Here is an 18,751-nt window from a genome sequence, read left to right as displayed (position 1 = left end):
TGTCTGGTTTCGTGATGTAATAAAGAGGAACTGGCTGCACAAACAGGATAACATGTCACAATAAAAATTCAGGCTTTATATTATGGCATGGATATAGATACAGATTTTTTAAATGACGGAGACAAAGAGGGGAGGAGAGAGCATTTGGTGAAGTTTGAACACTACATTTAAATAGTTTGGTATTGAGGAAAGATCTGCTAGGAAACACATGCAGCAGAAATGAGACCTACTAAGAAAAATTCCGTCTCTACGTTTTTATGAGATAAAGGATTAAAAGGAACAAAATGTTGAAGAAGATAAGAGAATGGTTAAAAAATTGTGGTCATTAAATATGGAGGTTGAAGCAGTTATCGGAGAGGCAACGGTGGTATTTTTTACGTATTAGGAAGATGACAAGGAATGTCAGTCACAGAAAAATGCAAGCGGGCAAACAAACGCAGAGAGAGAGAGAGAGAGCAAGTCTAGCTATGGTTTAAAAGTTCCTCAAAGGAATCTTGTGTGCATGTATACTGGAACCGTATACCGAAAACTCAACTAGAAGCTGTTGCGCGTAATTTGTTTATTGCAAATTGGTGCCAAATACGCTCACTTGTATATAAGAATATTACAAATAAACTACATTAAAGTTGTATTGTCACACTCTTTCCGTTTAGGAAGATGCGTAAGTTTATTTGGAAGATTATCACCTTTTCTATATTTTTAAAGAAATGTTCAATCAGCTAAGTATAATCTTTTCATCAAGTTTATATCAACCTTGAATTTGGTTTATATCTCATGTACATATTATATATTGAATTATTACTAGAACACTAAAACAATCAGCCATTATGCTCAAATTGCATACAATCCCTTTACCATAGGAATAAAAAGAATTTCCAATGCAACACATTTAAAGGTGCATCGAAAGCTAATTCAACGAACGTTGCACAAAATTCTACATTTCACACACAGGATATCAGAATTAAAATTCGAGACCATGCTCAAATTTAATTCACATAACCTGATGCACATTAGTTGTTATTCAGAAGAGAACATTCAATTTCATATTTGCAAAAGTATTACGTCCCTTGTCATGATAAAAGATATGGCATTGCAGCATCAAATGTGCCTATGAATGGTATAGTTTTTTGTATCAGATTATATGACAATAATTTAGATTGCGGTTCCATGGATTAGGTGGCATTTTCTCATTCGTATCGATTGTTCTTTTAGTAGAATCATATTTCTCATATTCACAACGAACACATTATTTATGTTGTGTATCAACATAGCAGCTCAATTTATCCCATAATAGTAGATAGAAAATTACTAATACTCAGAGTGAAACTATTCTACTTTTCGTGATAATGCGCATTGGGTAAGTTGTTAGCGACCTGACGATTACGGGTTTTAATCATGCAATCAGTTTGGCCTGGTCAGTTACTGTTCTTCATCTGTAGGCACGGCTCTTTTCTCTACTTGCTTCGACAAAATAAAACCTTCATGTTCTACATTCATGCACACACAAACACGCATAAAGACATAATTTTCATAAGACCGCTTACCATATCTAATTCTTTAAAAGAGTGAATCTTCATTTGGATGACTGAATGATTCCATCCTAGATCTACGAAAGAGCTTCCTTGAAATTACCACTTGCGACTTTTAAACTTAAAGTAACGTGATAACAATAAAATGAGGAAATGTGATGAGGTATGAGAGATAAATTTTTGTATCTGCTTATTCTTCATTGAAACAAGCGCCATATAATAAAATTTGTTCTAGGAGATAAAACAGTCTAAGTACAATATGTCCAAAATATACCATCTACTTTTAAAACACAGATTTTCTTGTTTAAGATTAAGCTTGTTGGTTTGAAAAAACGAAGAACAAGGTTACTACCTGAATGGCATTTAAAATTTTACCAATCATCTAAAAGGTACCATTGTGTTGTTTAAACTTAGCGTCGAAAATATTAGAATCTGTTCATGATGTGGGGTGTGGAGAGTTACATTGTTATTAGTTCAATTGAACATTACACTTATTTTGTTCATTTAAGATCATTTCAGTCTAACATTAAGCAACCCCTTCTTTTGTGTCTTCACCATTCCTTGTAATCGATCCATCCGTTTAGTGAAATTCCTTGATGTACAGGTTAATTATGATGTAAAATGGAATCAATGGTACAAGTTAATTGACATCGATTTTAGCATCCAGTTTTTTTTTTAATGACATTAGGCTTACCTTCAGGACATCTCTCATCTATCTTTCATTCTCAACCATTTTTCTGTATTTTTGTCTATCTCTTGTTTGATTTAAGTGTCTACATAGTTTAAGAGTTTGCGTATCTACAAATCGATTTCCCCGGCCTAGTTATACCAGAGACTTATCAAAATGGCATTAGCAGCTGAATCGCTTGGTGATCAGCATTAAGAGGTTAGTGTTAGAACTGTTCGGCCTGGTGTCAGGATAATGTGACTGGGTGGGACAGGATGCTACATGTCTGCGGCATAATGCCCCAGTGCTTACCATCACTATAAACTGACGCACAGCAGACATCTTAGCGATATGACTGAAAAATTGTTAAAGCTACGTTAAAATACAACTCACACACTCTCACACACAATAAATTCCAAATTAGCAACATGTTATAGAATCCAAACATCATGAGACAAAGTACAATTGTCATACATTTTGAAAAGAAATCAAAGAATGCGAAAAGCTGGAGTCGAAGTTTCATGTCTTGCTTATGACTTTTACTTTTATCATGAGCAAACACGTTCTCTTAGGATTAACAAAGTAACTTAATTGTTACTTTGTTTTCGGACCTGCAGTCTCTGCTCTCATTATTTCTCGTCTATACCTACATAAATAAAATGAAAATGGAACATGGAATTAGATGTATATAGTAATTGAGACTATATTCAGCTGTATAAACTAATATTGTAGAACTAATGACCTAATTTAGATGAAGTTCGAAAATATTAATCAATATTAATCAATGAAACAATGTTACCATATTTGATATCTACTAGTCAAAATAAATTATATAAAGGAATTTAGCTAGGTTAGCTTCTAACAACAATACCATGTACTGATTATAAGTCGTCATGTACAAAAACAGACTAAAACTATCATATTAACTCGATGATTAATGTTTACACTGAAGATATGATTGAGGTAAAACTTATACTTGCACTTTATAATTTGGTGGAGACTGTTTCTTCGTCTGCTAGAAAACGAGAGTCTGTATATGTAACTCCACTTCGCTCAGACATGGATACTCCAATAACTGTTTGGTGACCAATACTTGGAATAAATACCGATTCGGATTCAACTATCTTCCTTTTATCTATGTTTTCCGCGAGGAACTCGACAAGAACTTTAATTGTTGTATCTGGAGCCGTTGTTAAGGCTATCGGGACCTTGCAGTTGAATATTTCCGATATAATGTTTGTGAAATGAATTGCAGATAGTGAATCTATACCGCCATCTGCAAGCACCGTCTCCATACGTAGATCAGATACGTCTACGTTCGAAACCTCTGCCATCACCAGAGAAACAAACTCTGTAATAATCTTTAGTTTTCCAGACTGTTCCGAGTTCCAAAATTCTTCCCAATTTATGGATGGTATGTTATTCATCTCTGTATTTTTCTCAGAGGGTTTCAGATTCAGCCTTTTTAAAATAGGGTCGATCTTGAATGCAAGTTTATTCGCACCCGGTTTGTTATGGTCGAGTGCAATAAGATACCAATCTAGCTTTGTATATACTACATGTGAAAGATCCTGCATTAAAGCATGAAGAAAACATTCCCTTATCTGATTTTCATCAAGACGTAGGTAACCCTTGGTTTCAAAATTCTTTGCGAACTTGCTTCCAGCTGCCATCCCGACAGCCAATCCACCCCAGGCAATGCTTTGTCCAGGAAGACCTTTCTTACGTCTGTAGATGGCCAAGGTATCCAGAAAGGTATTTGCCGCACCATAGTTGCTATCACCACCTGCTCCAAATACCCCTGTTATTGAGGAATGTAGTACAAAGTAGTTCAAAGGAAGAGTCATAGAGAGACGATGAAGGTTCCACGACCCAGCAACTTTTGAAAGCATAACTGAATCAAAATTCTCGCTTTTCATACTCAGAAACAAAGTGCTGTCAATGACACCTGACCCTTGAAATATTCCTCTGATGGCATGCCTAGGAAACTGAGCATTCAGTTCAGCAAGAGCTTGTCTTAACGATTTCATGTCAGATACATCAGCTTTAAGACAAATAATTGCACAACCAGTGCTTTGCTCAATCTGCCTTATCAAATTGTCCTTTTCTCTTAAATTGCCTCGTCTTGAGAAGGTTGCAATAACACCTGCACCCATCTCTGCAATAAGTTTCACAAGAATCCAACCAAGTCCAGTCAATCCACCCACAACTATGTAAGAAGACATTTTGTCAAATAATTGGGACTTCTCCAGTTCTAATTTCAACGCGCCTTTTCCTGAATCTGACTTCAGGTCAAGAACTGGATACTGCAATGAATACTGTAAACCACCTTCTAATGTTTGATGCGTTTTGCTTTCTTGAAGCCAGGTTATTACTTTGGGGAGAAGGCGGCGGATGTTTTCTTCAGTGAAGATTTCATTTTCTCTCAGACAGACACATTTCGTATGTGTTTGTAGTTTTATCGTATCTTGGACATTCTGAGGCAAGTGGTTCCTTATAAAAATGAGCTGTCGGCAACGTTGCAGGTGTGAAAGAAATGATTGTTCTTGTTCTGGCTCCAAAGCCGTCAGGAGAACAGCGGTCGTTGATCTGTTGCGAGTAGCATTTTCTTTCACGAGATGCTTTAGATCAATGATGTCTACATTGCACCTGTTACTTCTAACCAAATCTGACATATATATATTTTTTATGTCATTTTTATCAATAAACACCACAATTTTGTGATGCTTGGGAAGAAGTTGAAGAAGCGTCCAAGCTTGAAGAGCATACGTGAGCTTGCCAGTAAAATAATTTGGTATGTCAACTCTCCTTACTACACAAGATATCGGGACCGTCACAAATGATCCTATTTCTATAGGATAACAGACGATCACCTTTGTCTTGGAGGGATAATCCTCGTTATCTGGCAGGATCTCTGATTGACACCGGCGAAATAATTTTCCAATGAATGAGGACTTTTGTACGTCAGCATATTGTATGTATCCAGTGAACTCTCGAGACACAACTGGATGCTTCCCGTTGTCGACAGTATCGACGTTTGAGCCGTTTATGTCCAAAAATGATGGCTGCTGACCATGCGTGTCTTGAAGGTAAACTGTCTCAACTTCAACCTTGATCCAACCAGGTTTAACCTGTTCTGGGGAGGTATTGCTAGGAATGAGATAAGGATCCAGATAAGGATACTGGTGTCGTGTTTTTAGACGAACCTGCTCAAATGATCTGTAAGTAACTGTCCTCGTCCTGCTCTCCGTTTCTGTGGTAGGTGCGCACTGAAGCTGAGGTACAAAAAGTTTCATTTTATCTATGATCATCTCTGAAGGAAAGGTCATGAGTGAATCTGTTGATTGTGACAATATACTCTGTACAAGTGACACATTTTCTTTCCAGCAGACTATATCAAGCAAATATACATTCAGGTATACCATTTCTCTAAGAAAACATCTTACAAATCCCCACATTTCGGACCCAATAATGTTAATTGCGGTTTTCTCTGATCGTATAAGTCCTTGTGTATTTTCTGTGATGACAAAGATTGGTGGTTGTTGTGGAAGATCTTTCATGGCCTTGATTATTTCTATAAAGATAAGACAGTTATTTTTAACCTCTGTCATTATGCACTGTCCATCTAGCGCTTCAGCGTCAAAACTAGAGCAAGCGGGCATGTAGATGACTCTTGAAATATGATCCACTCCTCCCCACTTTGCATTGGATGCTTTCAAAAGAAGATCAGATAATTTGTCGCCAGTCGACTTTGCCTGGATCGATAACGTGTTTAGATGGTCTGTAAAGATGCTGTCGTGGGTTACCTTGTCAGTATGTACCAACACAATATTGTTCAATCCCTTTGTGATGACAGCATTCGGGTTTTCACACAGCTTCGTTGCTGCAACATACTTAAGTTCCCGTGGAGTGAATATGCCCGGTAATTTGCCAAAAACTGTTAAGTTTCTAGCCTCAACCAATAGATAGCCATCTATATCAAGAAGGTAGATATTGGCATGAATCTCAATTAGAGATTCTTTAACCGTGGAGTCTGTTATGTGTAAGTATGAAAAAAATTCACGATCACGTGGAGACTTCATTATCCTCATGCAGCTAATGCCTACTGGATAAGCTTGTATGAGTTCATATCTTGGAAGGTCTTTCTCGTTCAAGGCAAACACGCTTGTTTGCATCATTCCATCTAGGATGACTGGGTGAATATGAGTTTTAGCTAATGTAGGCACAATGCGCTGGGGAACTTTAAGTTTTGCTAAAACGTCTCCGGATTTCACCCAGCACTCATCCAACAGCGAAAAACTTTCCCCATATTTGAATCCAAGTTGTCTTAATTTATTGTAACTGTCTTCCTTGGAAATACGTTGAGTACATTTAGATTTTATATCAGAAATGTCCAAACGTTTGCAACATCTCTCAGATCCCATTCGTACATTTCCCAAGGCTCGAACACTTCCTTGACTTATTGCTTCAAACTTATAATAACGGACTCCATCAGAATGTGTTGTTTGTTCAACTGATATTAAAATTTCTGTTGTAGCCGATGTACTCATTGGCAGGACCTTGAGGAACTCCAGTTCCACTTCTAAATCCTGCAGTGATTTTTCAAATTGAAAGATGCCAACTTCAAATCCGATATCAGCAAAGAGGGCACCTGGAACTACTACAGAGTCCCTTACAAAATGTTCTGAAACAAATGCAACTTCTTGCCCTTCAAGCTTTATTTTGTATTGGTGGTCCTTGCTATCCCGTTGCTTTTGCTGTTTTATGTAAAGGTGAGAATTCTCTCTTTTGTTAGAGGTAAAAGGTACGAAGCCATTAGGAGGACTCAAATCTTTACCTACAAAATAGTACTGTGGAATGTCTGTGAGGTTGTTTGTCCTTTGAACGATCTTTTCCCACTTGGGGTTAAATCCTATCTGAAAAAGCTCCACGAGTGATTGTCTCCAAGATATCGCGTCATCTCCCGCTTTCATCGATGGAAGACATAATGCCTGGTTCTGAGGTAAGATATTTTTAATATGCGGTGCCAGAACTGGACTAGGCCCAATTTCTATAAATACTGTTTTGCCGTTCTCATGTGCTGATGTTTTAATAGCCTCATAAAACTTTACTGTTGACCTAATATTTCTTCCCCAATATGTTGCCTTGGAGAAATCCTCATTTTCAAGATAATCCCCAGTAACTGTCGACACAATAGGTATTTTTGGCCTACAGCCCTCAATCTTTGACAGAGACTTCATGAAGCTGGCTTTAGCATCATCCACATGGCAGCTATGATATGCGCAAGAGGTAAGCAACTCTTTTACCTGGATATCGTTTCCATTTCTTTGAAGATGAGCCACTTCGTTCGTAATTGATCTGATTCCTTCTATACCCCCTGATATTGTAGCTGACACTGGACTATTGCGTACAGCGATGGATACATTATTTGCCTGGCACATATTTTCTAGACGGCTAATATTTACCCCACTGATAACCATCATTTTCCCGCCAGTTGCATTCAAGAGGTGAAGTGATCGTTTGTAGATGATCTCTACAGCAGTCTCCAGACTGATCGCCCCACATGCGTAGGATGCAGCAACCTCTCCTACGGATTGGCCAACAATACAGTCAGGTAGGATACCGAAAGATTTCCACATTTCAAAAAGGCATATTTGGCAAGTAAAAATTGCGATATGACCAATCAGTGGGTTGGTCATTATTTCATCGCTTATCAGCTTGTCCACAATTGACCAACCAGCATGGACTTTCAAAAGTCTATCAATCTCATAAAGTGTAGATGCAAACACTTCTTTCTCTGACAGCTTCGAGCACATTCCTCGCCACACGGTACCCACACCGCAGAAAACAAATACAATCTTCTTTCCCACTTTCTTGTCCGAGGCTTCGCTCCACGTTTCACGGAAGAGTTTGCATTTCTTAGCGAGCTCAGTTTGATCTTTTGCAACAAATCCTGCCCGTACTGGAAAGTGCTCTCGTTTACAAACAGACGTAAAGCAAAGATCATGCATATTATAGCATACAGTATCTAACCTCTCGATCATTTTGCTTATATTATGATATAATCCTTCTAAGCTGGTACCTGATAACAAAACTATGACGGGTTCATCGATTTTCTCAAGCGAACGTTTGTCTTTTTTTGACTGTTCGATGTACTCAGAAACAATTGCATGCGCGTTTGTCCCACCAAAGCCAAAATTATTTACACACGCCATTTTCGCTCTGCCGTTCAGCGATGGCCATGCCACGGGTTCTGTTGGAACAATCAGTCCATTTTTTACCAAATTGTTCCGGACATTCAAACCTTCCTCTTTTACGTGCAAGGATGGAACAATAGTTTCATTTTTGATCATAAGAATAATCTTAATCAAGCCGGCAACGCCTGAAGCAGACTCTAAATGTCCAATATTTGACTTAACAGAACCGATGTATTTTATGTCTGATGAAGAATTTTCATTAAAAAATGTTCCTATTGAATTGGCCTCAACTGGATCCCCAACAGGTGTGCCTGTCCCTGCAAAACAAACAAAATTTATGTTCAAGTTGCAGTGCTAAGTTTCCGAGCTACTTAGCAAACACTTTCTTTATGCAGATGCGGGAATGTTGTTCAACAGTGCTGACATGACATATCGACAAAGTATTTCAATATAAGAAAGATTTACTTTTGCTTTGTCTTAATCGCAACCATCTGAGTCCTAAATATATACACTGTTTTAACGTCGATCTAGTAGCTATCAGACTTAAATGGAAGCCGTTATAATTTGTGAAAAATTCATTATTATTATAAGTTGAATTAAAAGTACAGGCTCAGAAACTATTCTTTTGTGTCTAACACACACCAACCATACGAGGTATGCAAAACGTCAATGGATTCCTGCCCAAACTCCAAACTATATTGCACAATTAATTTAAATCGCCAAGTAATTGAATTGGGACAGTTATATATGGATATAAGCAGGTCTTCCAAGTTTCATAGAATCAGCTCCAGCAATTTCTGATTAAATATCATTACAAGGTCCTCACCACTAGAGCCTAAATCTATAGATCAAAATCTGCTTAGATCATCAATAACTGTATATGAACAATTTTTCATATTCCATTAACACATGTCAATGTTTCGGCATTAATTATGCTAAAACACTTACGATAAAAATTTCAAAGACAACATCTAAGTTTGAAAGAACATAACAAGCTCAAATTCACCTAAGTGATCTAGGATTCTAATCCAGTCACTTTCGTATGCATTTAAGTGTACTTATCAAATGCAATGGGTTTGTTTAAACGGTTTTATATGGAATCGCGACGAGATCGTTGATATTGCGAATTTCAAAGTCATAGAGGCTCACCCACCCACCCCACACAATAAAACAATTATAACATTACTTTGATAGTATGCACAGTATAATCAGGCTATCTGCGTAATGCATATACAAAATGTTTAACTTCATTGGTATACCTGGAGTGGTCTCTGTCTAAGCAAATGGACAATATCCAAACATTATGATCGTTTCTTCTATAGCAGCGCCGCGCAAAGTAAATTTCACATCGTGAAACATCCCTAATCACTTTAAATATTTTCTTCCTTAAATAACTATACCTTATCATTGTATCGTACAAGATATGCAATTATTTCCTAAATAATATTGTAGTGTTGTCCTACAAAATGAAAAGCCATATGATCATAAGAATAAACGGTCAAAAATAGCTGACAGAAAGAAAACCATCCAATCGAACTGTGCATAGTTTATTGGTAATTCGCTATGTAACCCGAACATAATTTTATTTTTACTGCGTTTATTGCAGATTCTGTTTATAATATGTAAAGTTCAAATAAGGAGATTTGTATTCAAACTCATTCCACAGTATCTCTCTGATTCATGACAAAGACACAAAACAGTCGTTCTTATACATATCGTATTGTAATAAGCAATGAATGCCCGTATAAATTTTATCCTCATTTAAGTGAACGCATGAATGAATTTGCTATAGATATGAGTATACAAGTCTTATGGAGAAATTTATGAAATTGTTATGACAGATACCATACAACTAAAAATAACAAATGAATTGGACATAAGTCTTTTTAAAGTTTTGGAATGTATATGTTTATATTTTTAATCAACAGCAATAAACGGAGACAGCAAACTATATTTCGTTACTATCTTTCGTCATGTATTATCTTATATCCCACGCTATTATCTTTTTTCGCTCTTTGGAAAGAGACGATATTCAAAAAAAATAAAAGTACGTGCACTATTAAAACAACATAGTGAATGTACACGTGATTATTAACTTGAAAATGGAGCTCGAATATGTCCCTTACCGTGTGCTTCGATAACTTGTATAGAAGATGCAGAGATCTTGTGTTCGCCGTAAATGCGCCGCAGAAGTGCCAGCTGCTGCTCTCCCGATGGAGCTGTTATTGGTGTTGCCATATGTCCATCTTGATTGATACCAGTTTCTATTAATCCCCATATTTTGTCTCCGTCTCTTATCGCCTAAAGAGAAAATATAAAAATGTACAGTACCAAGTAATAGAAAAAACCCAATTCCTACAGAGAAAATGGTCATAATTTTGTATATACCATAATAAGTCAATAAAAGATTTTACATTTATTTTGCTTTTACCTTTGTTTTCTTTTGTTAGCACACAAACATAATAACACGTTAATATTTACCTCCTTTATGGTATGTTGACATCAGCCGGTGATCAAACATTATTAATGTAATAGTTTTCGTTTACCGAGATGTCTTTATCAGATACATTTGGGAATGTTTAGAAAGAGTTTTGTAATTTTTTTGCACATGATATGGTTTTTTCCTTCTAAAACTGCGAAACAATTTCATTGTTAACAAAAACTCTAGAAAAATGTTTTAAAAAGTTTGAAAAGACAGTACATATGGATAAAACACAAGTAATCGACTTCATGTAAGGGGGCATGGCTGATATTCAAGTGTAGTGTTATGGTATCAGTGCAATAGGAACTGTTGAAAGCATAAACTACTTTTCCCTTGCCTTTACAACGAATGACTTATTCTCTAATGCTCAGCATAAAATTGCAAATAAGGACTAAAATCAGTTAATATTTTGATGTTAAACTTTTTGAAAATAAATTATTTGTAAAACAAAGATTGTATATATCTAATTGTTATGTGTACCAGATTTTATCATATGCCTCTGAAGGTTTATGATTTATGATCGCAGATGATACTGAACGTATGCATTTTGATTTTAAGAAATATATTTTGAATAAAAGACTTATTACATTATGATCACCTTTAATATTAAACGTGACTGTCACTGAAATTAGAAATAAATGAGAATATAATTAAGTACTTCATGCATTTAACATTAATATTTGAAACTTTTAAAATACTTGCTTAAAATCTAAAGTAGCAGAATTTGATACTGACGCCTATATACTTTACGTAGTGCGATAATTCACTTAGAAGCCGTAATTAAGGTGTTTTAATGTGAACAATGCTTTTTGATGTAAGGATTTTCTGCTATGCAGAATTGTCCAGATTCATGATATGTTACTACGACTCGTAATTTGTTCAAACAGAGTACGAAGGATGTATATATAGCTATCTTGAACAAAACTGCAGAAAACTCATCAAAGATACCTTTTTGTACAGCATGGGCAACTTCAAAGGTATTTTCATTCTAGATGAATACTTTTAAAAAATTGGCAATGCTGACATATAGAGTATGTCTTATTACTAGAAAAAGTGAAAACAAGACGAATATTACATTTAAGGTAGTAAAAACTATTTGACATTGAGCAAATTATTAATTTATAACTATTCACGAAACATTATTCATCTCTGTTAAAAAGCGTGCAACGTTTCAGTAACACTAGAAAATCTATGCGTAATTTATGGGAGTTTGTTCATATGGGTTTCATAATTGTTTTTGTTTTAGATTAATATCATTATATTAATTTCAGTTGAACAAGTTTAAAGTCTTGCACAGTAACTATATAAACCATCCAAAAGTTTACAATTACATCGGATCCCCTGACCATTTTGTCAATGCCACCGTTGCTTTGGAAATCGCCCTAATTTGTTTACAGGCTAAACAATGTACCTGTTAACAACGCCCCTCCCCCTCCCCCCACGTACAATGTTCAATTTCATCCGTGGCTGTCGCGTATATTTTTCAAAATAGTTATTATTATTATTATTCAGAATGACACCCGCATGATCATGCCATTATATGAATTTGCTATTTGTACTTCGGGAAGGCATATTTAATAAGCATCAAATTAAATAACATGATCAATATTGTTTTCAACACTTGCAAGTCGAGTCACATCACTGTTATATTTGGCCTCGTTAATTTAAGGAAATGTCAGCAACTCATAATAATCACCAAAGTATTCACATCATTCCTTAATCTTTGTCCTGTTCTTCTTTTGGTCTTTTTCTCTTACATGGTGCATATTATGAAGTTTACCTACCTATCACCCAGATACCGTGTAAACCTATAGCGAAATAATAGCTCATAGCGCTGACTTGAAATCGTGACATCAGAAAAGAGAGCGTAGCAAGGAACTATTTTTATTAAGCCGTGAAACGTTATAAAGAATTTTGGTCTACTTAAATGTCATTTTAAAAGAGCACTTAAACTTGATAACTTATTATTAGCACAAGATAACATTAAAATTCCTTTTCCTAGTAAATATTTTTGTGCCTAATGACTCTTTATTGATGTCTGGTTTGATATTATATTAAATGATTTACTTTTAAGCTCTAAAATGTCAATATCTATTGAACTCATAAAATGCATCGAGATTATGAAGCTGAACCAAATTAATTTGAATACTTACGTCTTGTAATTGTTTCAGTATAACTATTCCACATCCTTCTCCTCTTGTGTAACCATCTGCTTTTGAAGAAAATGAATGGCATTGACCACTGGGTGATATCATTCTCGCATTTGCTAAGGACACAAAGATTCTTGGATCAAGAATGAGGTTCACGCCTCCACAGATTGCCATTTTGCATTCACCTGTCATATAAATGATTATTGATATTGACAAATATAACAACAATTACGTTATGATATACAAAAGTACAATAAAAGCAACAAAATAAACTCCCATTCCTCTCGACCTAAAACAAAAAAGCTCTGAAATGTCATGAAAATGTTATTTCCTTGATGGTTACAGATGACTCGATTTTACTGGTATTCACATATCTTCCAAAATAGTGCACGAAACAAACGAATATCAAACGGTAATCCATGTAATGAATATGTACGCATATAAAAATATCTTCATGTTGAGGCACATAGAAGTAACGTTTACTTTATTGTCTTTGGATGTTTCTAAGTTTGGAACATATTTGGTAAGTACTTAGAGTTCTATTTTTTGAGTAAAAAAGGAAACTGTTGTATTGTTATAAATGTGTAATCACAATACTTCAGAACTTTAAAGAAAAACATGCAATAATAAATAGTCTACAATTTGTGCAAAGAATAAAATAACAAGTCGTTTACAATACATCAAACTGTGCTGAGAAGATATTTAAAGGAAGACGGTACATCTGCCATTACTTCAAAAGTTATCTAATGTATTATTTTTCATCGAAGTTGTCATGCTTATTATTAAGGATTAAGGTGATGGGAATAATACATGTGACTTATGGAGAGAGAGAGAGAGAGAGAGAGAGAGAGAGAGAGAGAGCTGAATATATGTGTCGAATGGTGTTTAATATTCCTTATATTATTATATGTTAATATATGTCACATCGATATCTAACAACCAGTAACTCAAATGTCTTAGAAGGTCTATTGGGGATTTAAAATATATATATATATATATATATATATATATATATATATATATATATATATATATATATATATATATATATAAAGAGAAAGAGAGAGATGGCTAGACAGGCAGATCGTGAGAGATTAGGATGATATTTTTTTATAAAGAGAATACAATCATAGCAAGAAAAGCCAGTTCTTCACATAGAGAAATATTATTTGCCTTGGATATAAAGTAAGTAAACAATTAAGTTTATCTCATGACATAAACAATGTGTATCATACAATTTGTACAGAAATGGGTAATGTTTTCACTTACCTGCTCTTATTGATAAGGAACCTTGATGTATGGCCACAAGACTAGAAGAGCAAGCTGTATCTATGGTCATAGAGGGACCGAATAAATTGTAAATGTAGGAAACTCGTGCACTGATGATACTGAGGCTAAGCCCTGTGACCAGGTAACTACTGTCTTCATTATCTGCATCTTCTAAAATTGCAGATCTGAAGTCGTCGTTCATTGCTCCTACAACATTAAACGAATCAGAAATAATTTGGTAATCCAATAATGGTGTTATGTTTTGTCACCTGTCCTTTTCTATAAACATTTGTGAAATTTAATTATTTGCTTTTGTTACACTTGTGGCAGAAACGGATGTATTTTAAAAATAACATCAACGTAATGCGATGCATTTTAGGATAGATCGTCACAAAATATATTATTCATGTTTCGCAGAACAAATAAACTGTGACATAGTTAACATTTTCTAGGATAAATGTTTTATTTAACATCGCCATTTTTTGTAATGTTTACCCTGTAATTTCTTAAATAATTTAGTATACAGTGTTTGTGTTTAATTTCTAAGTAAAACGTCTGTATTTGTTTCCCGACAAGATTGTGTGCAAAAATTACATAATCATGTGCGAGACCACAGAGTAATAGTGGAGAACATTTGCCTTAATAACAATTAGCTGTTTTTATGCCAAACATTTTACTCGGTGTAATTTGCTTGCAATATTTTTGTGGAAATGATGTATATATTTGTTTCTAAGAATTCAGATATGGGCCAATTCTATTAATGAAATAGCCTATTTGGTCAACTCATGTATTGCTTAGCATCTGCTTTTCTGCATAATGAATATAATAATGAGTCAAGTACATGAATCGCATCATGAGACCTTTGACTACTTCATTGTTTCTGATGGGAACGTGTACGTATATAATTTACGAATCTACATATGTTAGTAGTCTAGGTAACATTACCAATATACACCCCAGTGTTGGTTCTACTGAGCTCTTGTCTTGTGATTCCTGCATCTTCCAGAGCCATGTGTACACAGTCCAGTACAAAGCGCTGCTGGGGATCGACCCATTTTGCTTCTTCATCTGGTATTCCGAAAACCTTATTGTCCCACTGTGCGAATCTTGGTTACATGTCGAAAAAGCAATAAAGGCAAAATTGAGGACATGAAGATCGCTTAAATTAATTAAAGTATTTGTATACTGGCATTCTAGCACCATGCCCTTCCGACAAGTATTCACTAATATGTCATTCGAAGGCATATCTTTACCAACATTAAAATATCCATCATTAATAACAGGATTAAATCAATACTCCACACATAACCCTAAGATAATAATGATGACATTAATATATTTCTGGTCATTGCCCAACCTTAACGTCTTTTCTGTTGAAGGGAAAAGTAGCAAATATCAGCAATGGTTGGATTTTATCACAATGCTGTTCCAGTACAAATGTAATACTCTTAACAAAAATATTAAGAATAGAACGTTTCTGATGAACATAAGTCATCAAATGAAAATTTACTGAGCTACATGCACGGATTTTATTTCCGCTGCTGTGCTGAACTAACTATAATAAATGAGCTAAGGTGTGAACGTTGCCGTCTCTGAAGCATATCGACACCAATTAGTAAGTTAACAACCAAGCTGTAGAACATTTATTTATCCATGTTTTTCTAGTAACTTTTAACAAGATGTAATTACAAACTTCTACTAAACTTTAAATTGGTCCTTCAAGGTCTTTATGTTGACAATCGCTCTTTAATTTTTCAACAAATAGGGAAGGGGAGCTGAACCACAGACTTGTTTTCCTATTAAATTTCAGTTACGTTCTCAATTTCTACAGGACAAGTACTAGTGAGTTATTCTCTATCTACAAGTAAAGTTTCTACAACATCTATATTTAACTTTACATAGAACCATCCTACTTCATCCTGTCGGTAATATGAGGAAAATATGCTATTGTATTTCCTCATAATTTCATTCACATACTACGCCTGTTTATCCGAAAAAAAACCCCAGAGAAAATAAAACATTTGCCGTGTAACTAAATGAAAATTTTTTTAAGTTTTACCAATACCTTTACAGTAATCATTGAGACGTTTCTTCCTCAAGTTACATTTAAATAAAATCATAACATATGTCCAACAATTAACTGAGATATTAAACATATACTGGAAGTCTACAATTATTCTAAATTTCCAGTGCAAATTATCGAAGTGGTCCCTTAGACGAAGAAATGACGCTGTGTCATCAAATTGTTTGCCTCAGTTTGCCACCATTTGTACCATTTTTGTTCAAATAGTTGCCCCATCTTCGAGAAATGAAAATGTAAGGCTTGCTGCATATAGCCAAAATCATTTCCATAGTCTAATACTTTTAAGTACAGTCATTTTGCATGAATTCTATAGCTTTAATAATTCTTATAGATCTTTACCAAACATTGGCCAGAGGAAGAAACAAAATTGAATCCTAATTTGGTCTCTACAACCAACACTTATACATTCTTCTCCAAGTTGGCCAGGCGCAGAAGCGATGGCGATATTTGTCATTCACTGCCATCTAGAGGCAGTGGCTGTCAAAATCATCAATCTCTTCGTTAATCAGATGTAATTGCTATCAAATATTTTAGAAATATATATGCATCCTTAGTACCAGTATACATATCTTAAGACTTATGTGTTTTAATGTTCTGTCAATAATCCTTTCAAAGGATTTGCAAACGATCATTAACAGCGTTATGATCAACTATATTATTATTATTATTATTTCTGCAATATGCTCATATATCAATAAGTTCACGCCATTTAACTTATTCTTTTACATGCACGCTAAAATTTATGAATCTTGAAAACTCACCTGTCAATGAGACCCGCTTTATAGGCATGCTTCTTGTTTGGGTCCGCGGGATCAGAGACTAAATATGATTCGAATCCTGCGCGGTGTTTCCTAACTTCTGTGATATGATTTTCGCCGTTTAAAAGAAGCTTCCAAAATTCATCCTTGTTACTTGCCCCAGGAAACCGGCAGCCTATGCCGATAATGGCCACTGTTTTGTCTTCATCCATTGAATCCCATCTTAAAATATAATGTGACTGACTATTGCAATTTATGCACAGTTATCATACTGCATGCGGCAAGACAATCAGTGTAAACATTATATAGAGGTTTGGAAATAAGAGTGTAACTTCTTTGAAAGACTGACATTGATGAGAATTAAACGAATATTCACATTATGACAATAAAGGTAAAAAAAATGCAAACTCTTAAAGAATTGCATAGCTTTCTCCAATTCTCCAAATACTGTTGCAAAATAATATATTGTCATTTTTTTTACTTCACATGGAACATCAGGACTCACCAATGATTTCTGAGTTATAATCATCCTTTCTTATATCCGCTAAGTTAACGTTCGAGTGTGATTGCTAAATTAGTACTTCAACCTGGTTTTTATAAGAAAATATAAAATTTATACTAATAATTATGATATGTGATTTTTTAATTGGGATACGTCAATCACAGCTTATGTGTAAAATATTATCTGCCCGAAAATGCATTCTAGATTTATAAATACTTCGACGATGATATTCATTTAAATGACTTCATATGAATACTTACTCAGTAGAACATTGTCTTCTTGTCAGGATGATTTGACATGTTTACGAGTATATTGTAAGCAATCTGCAGATGATAAAACCCAAACAATCATAAGCTAAATTTATTCAAAATGTAATAGTTGCACGTGTGTTGTCTTTTTGTAGTCACCATTCTTTGTAACTTACCTTGTAGTCTTGGTCTCTTACTCCACTCTGGTCTTCTCTCATGAACTAACAAATAAGGTGATACATATTTATAAAATATATTAGCCAATAAAATAGCATGTCTTTCGTGGTAAGACTATAGGGGCGGAATCATTTCCTGATGAGCAGCAACCAGTTGGCCGTTGTATACGTTGTATAAATACCCATTGCCTACCTGCATATATATACATTATTAAAAAGAACAACAACATCAACACGTAGAATGTGTGACCGGTTTCGCTTTATTGTTTCGTCAGACTGAATTCAAACTGAAATCAATCTCATTGCTTACACTATTACATATATTCTGTTTCTAAGTGATCAACGATATAGACAATATGACATAAACAAGATGACGCCATAGCTTACATTTTCTTGGTTAGTTGCTTCAGTATAAAAACTGAGATAAATATCTTGTCCACTAGAATGTTTAATTGATGATTTTTTTTATTGAAATAGGGCTTATTTTGTAAATGAAAACTGCTTTTTATATTGTGAATATGTACATGATTGTGAGAAGAATTCTTTCAATTTTAATTAACTTGTGTATTTGAAAAATGCTTCTGCTAAAAAAATATTATCACCGCTCCGGTGTCCTAGAGGTTAGAGCGTCCGCCTAGAATGGGGGATGTTGTGGGTTCGATCCATTGCCGAGTCATACCAAAGACTTCT

General features: G+C 34.9%; 1 protein-coding gene across 1 annotated transcript; it reads right to left on the bottom strand.

Annotated features, from left to right (window-relative positions):
- Nucleotides 1–542: 542 nt before the first annotated feature.
- Nucleotides 543–18,118, bottom strand: LOC149769894 (uncharacterized). The gene is made up of 8 exons (XM_089949691.1): nt 18,062–18,118; nt 17,139–17,357; nt 15,240–15,400; nt 14,295–14,501; nt 13,029–13,210; nt 10,520–10,694; nt 3,177–8,710; nt 543–2,842 (listed from the first exon to the last, which is right to left on the bottom strand). Exons 2-7 carry the CDS (start codon nt 17,345–17,347, stop codon nt 3,180–3,182), a joined length of 6,465 nt encoding a protein of 2,154 aa, XP_089805817.1. The 5' UTR covers nt 17,348–17,357; nt 18,062–18,118; the 3' UTR covers nt 543–2,842; nt 3,177–3,179.
- Between the last annotated feature and the right edge of the window lie 633 nt (nt 18,119–18,751).

Source organism: Sinohyriopsis cumingii, unplaced genomic scaffold (genome assembly GCF_028554795.1).
Source record: "Sinohyriopsis cumingii isolate HCF-2022 unplaced genomic scaffold, ASM2855479v2 utg003074l, whole genome shotgun sequence".
Lineage (NCBI taxonomy): Eukaryota > Metazoa > Mollusca > Bivalvia > Unionida > Unionidae > Sinohyriopsis > Sinohyriopsis cumingii.
This window is presented reverse-complemented; position numbering and strand designations above follow the sequence as displayed.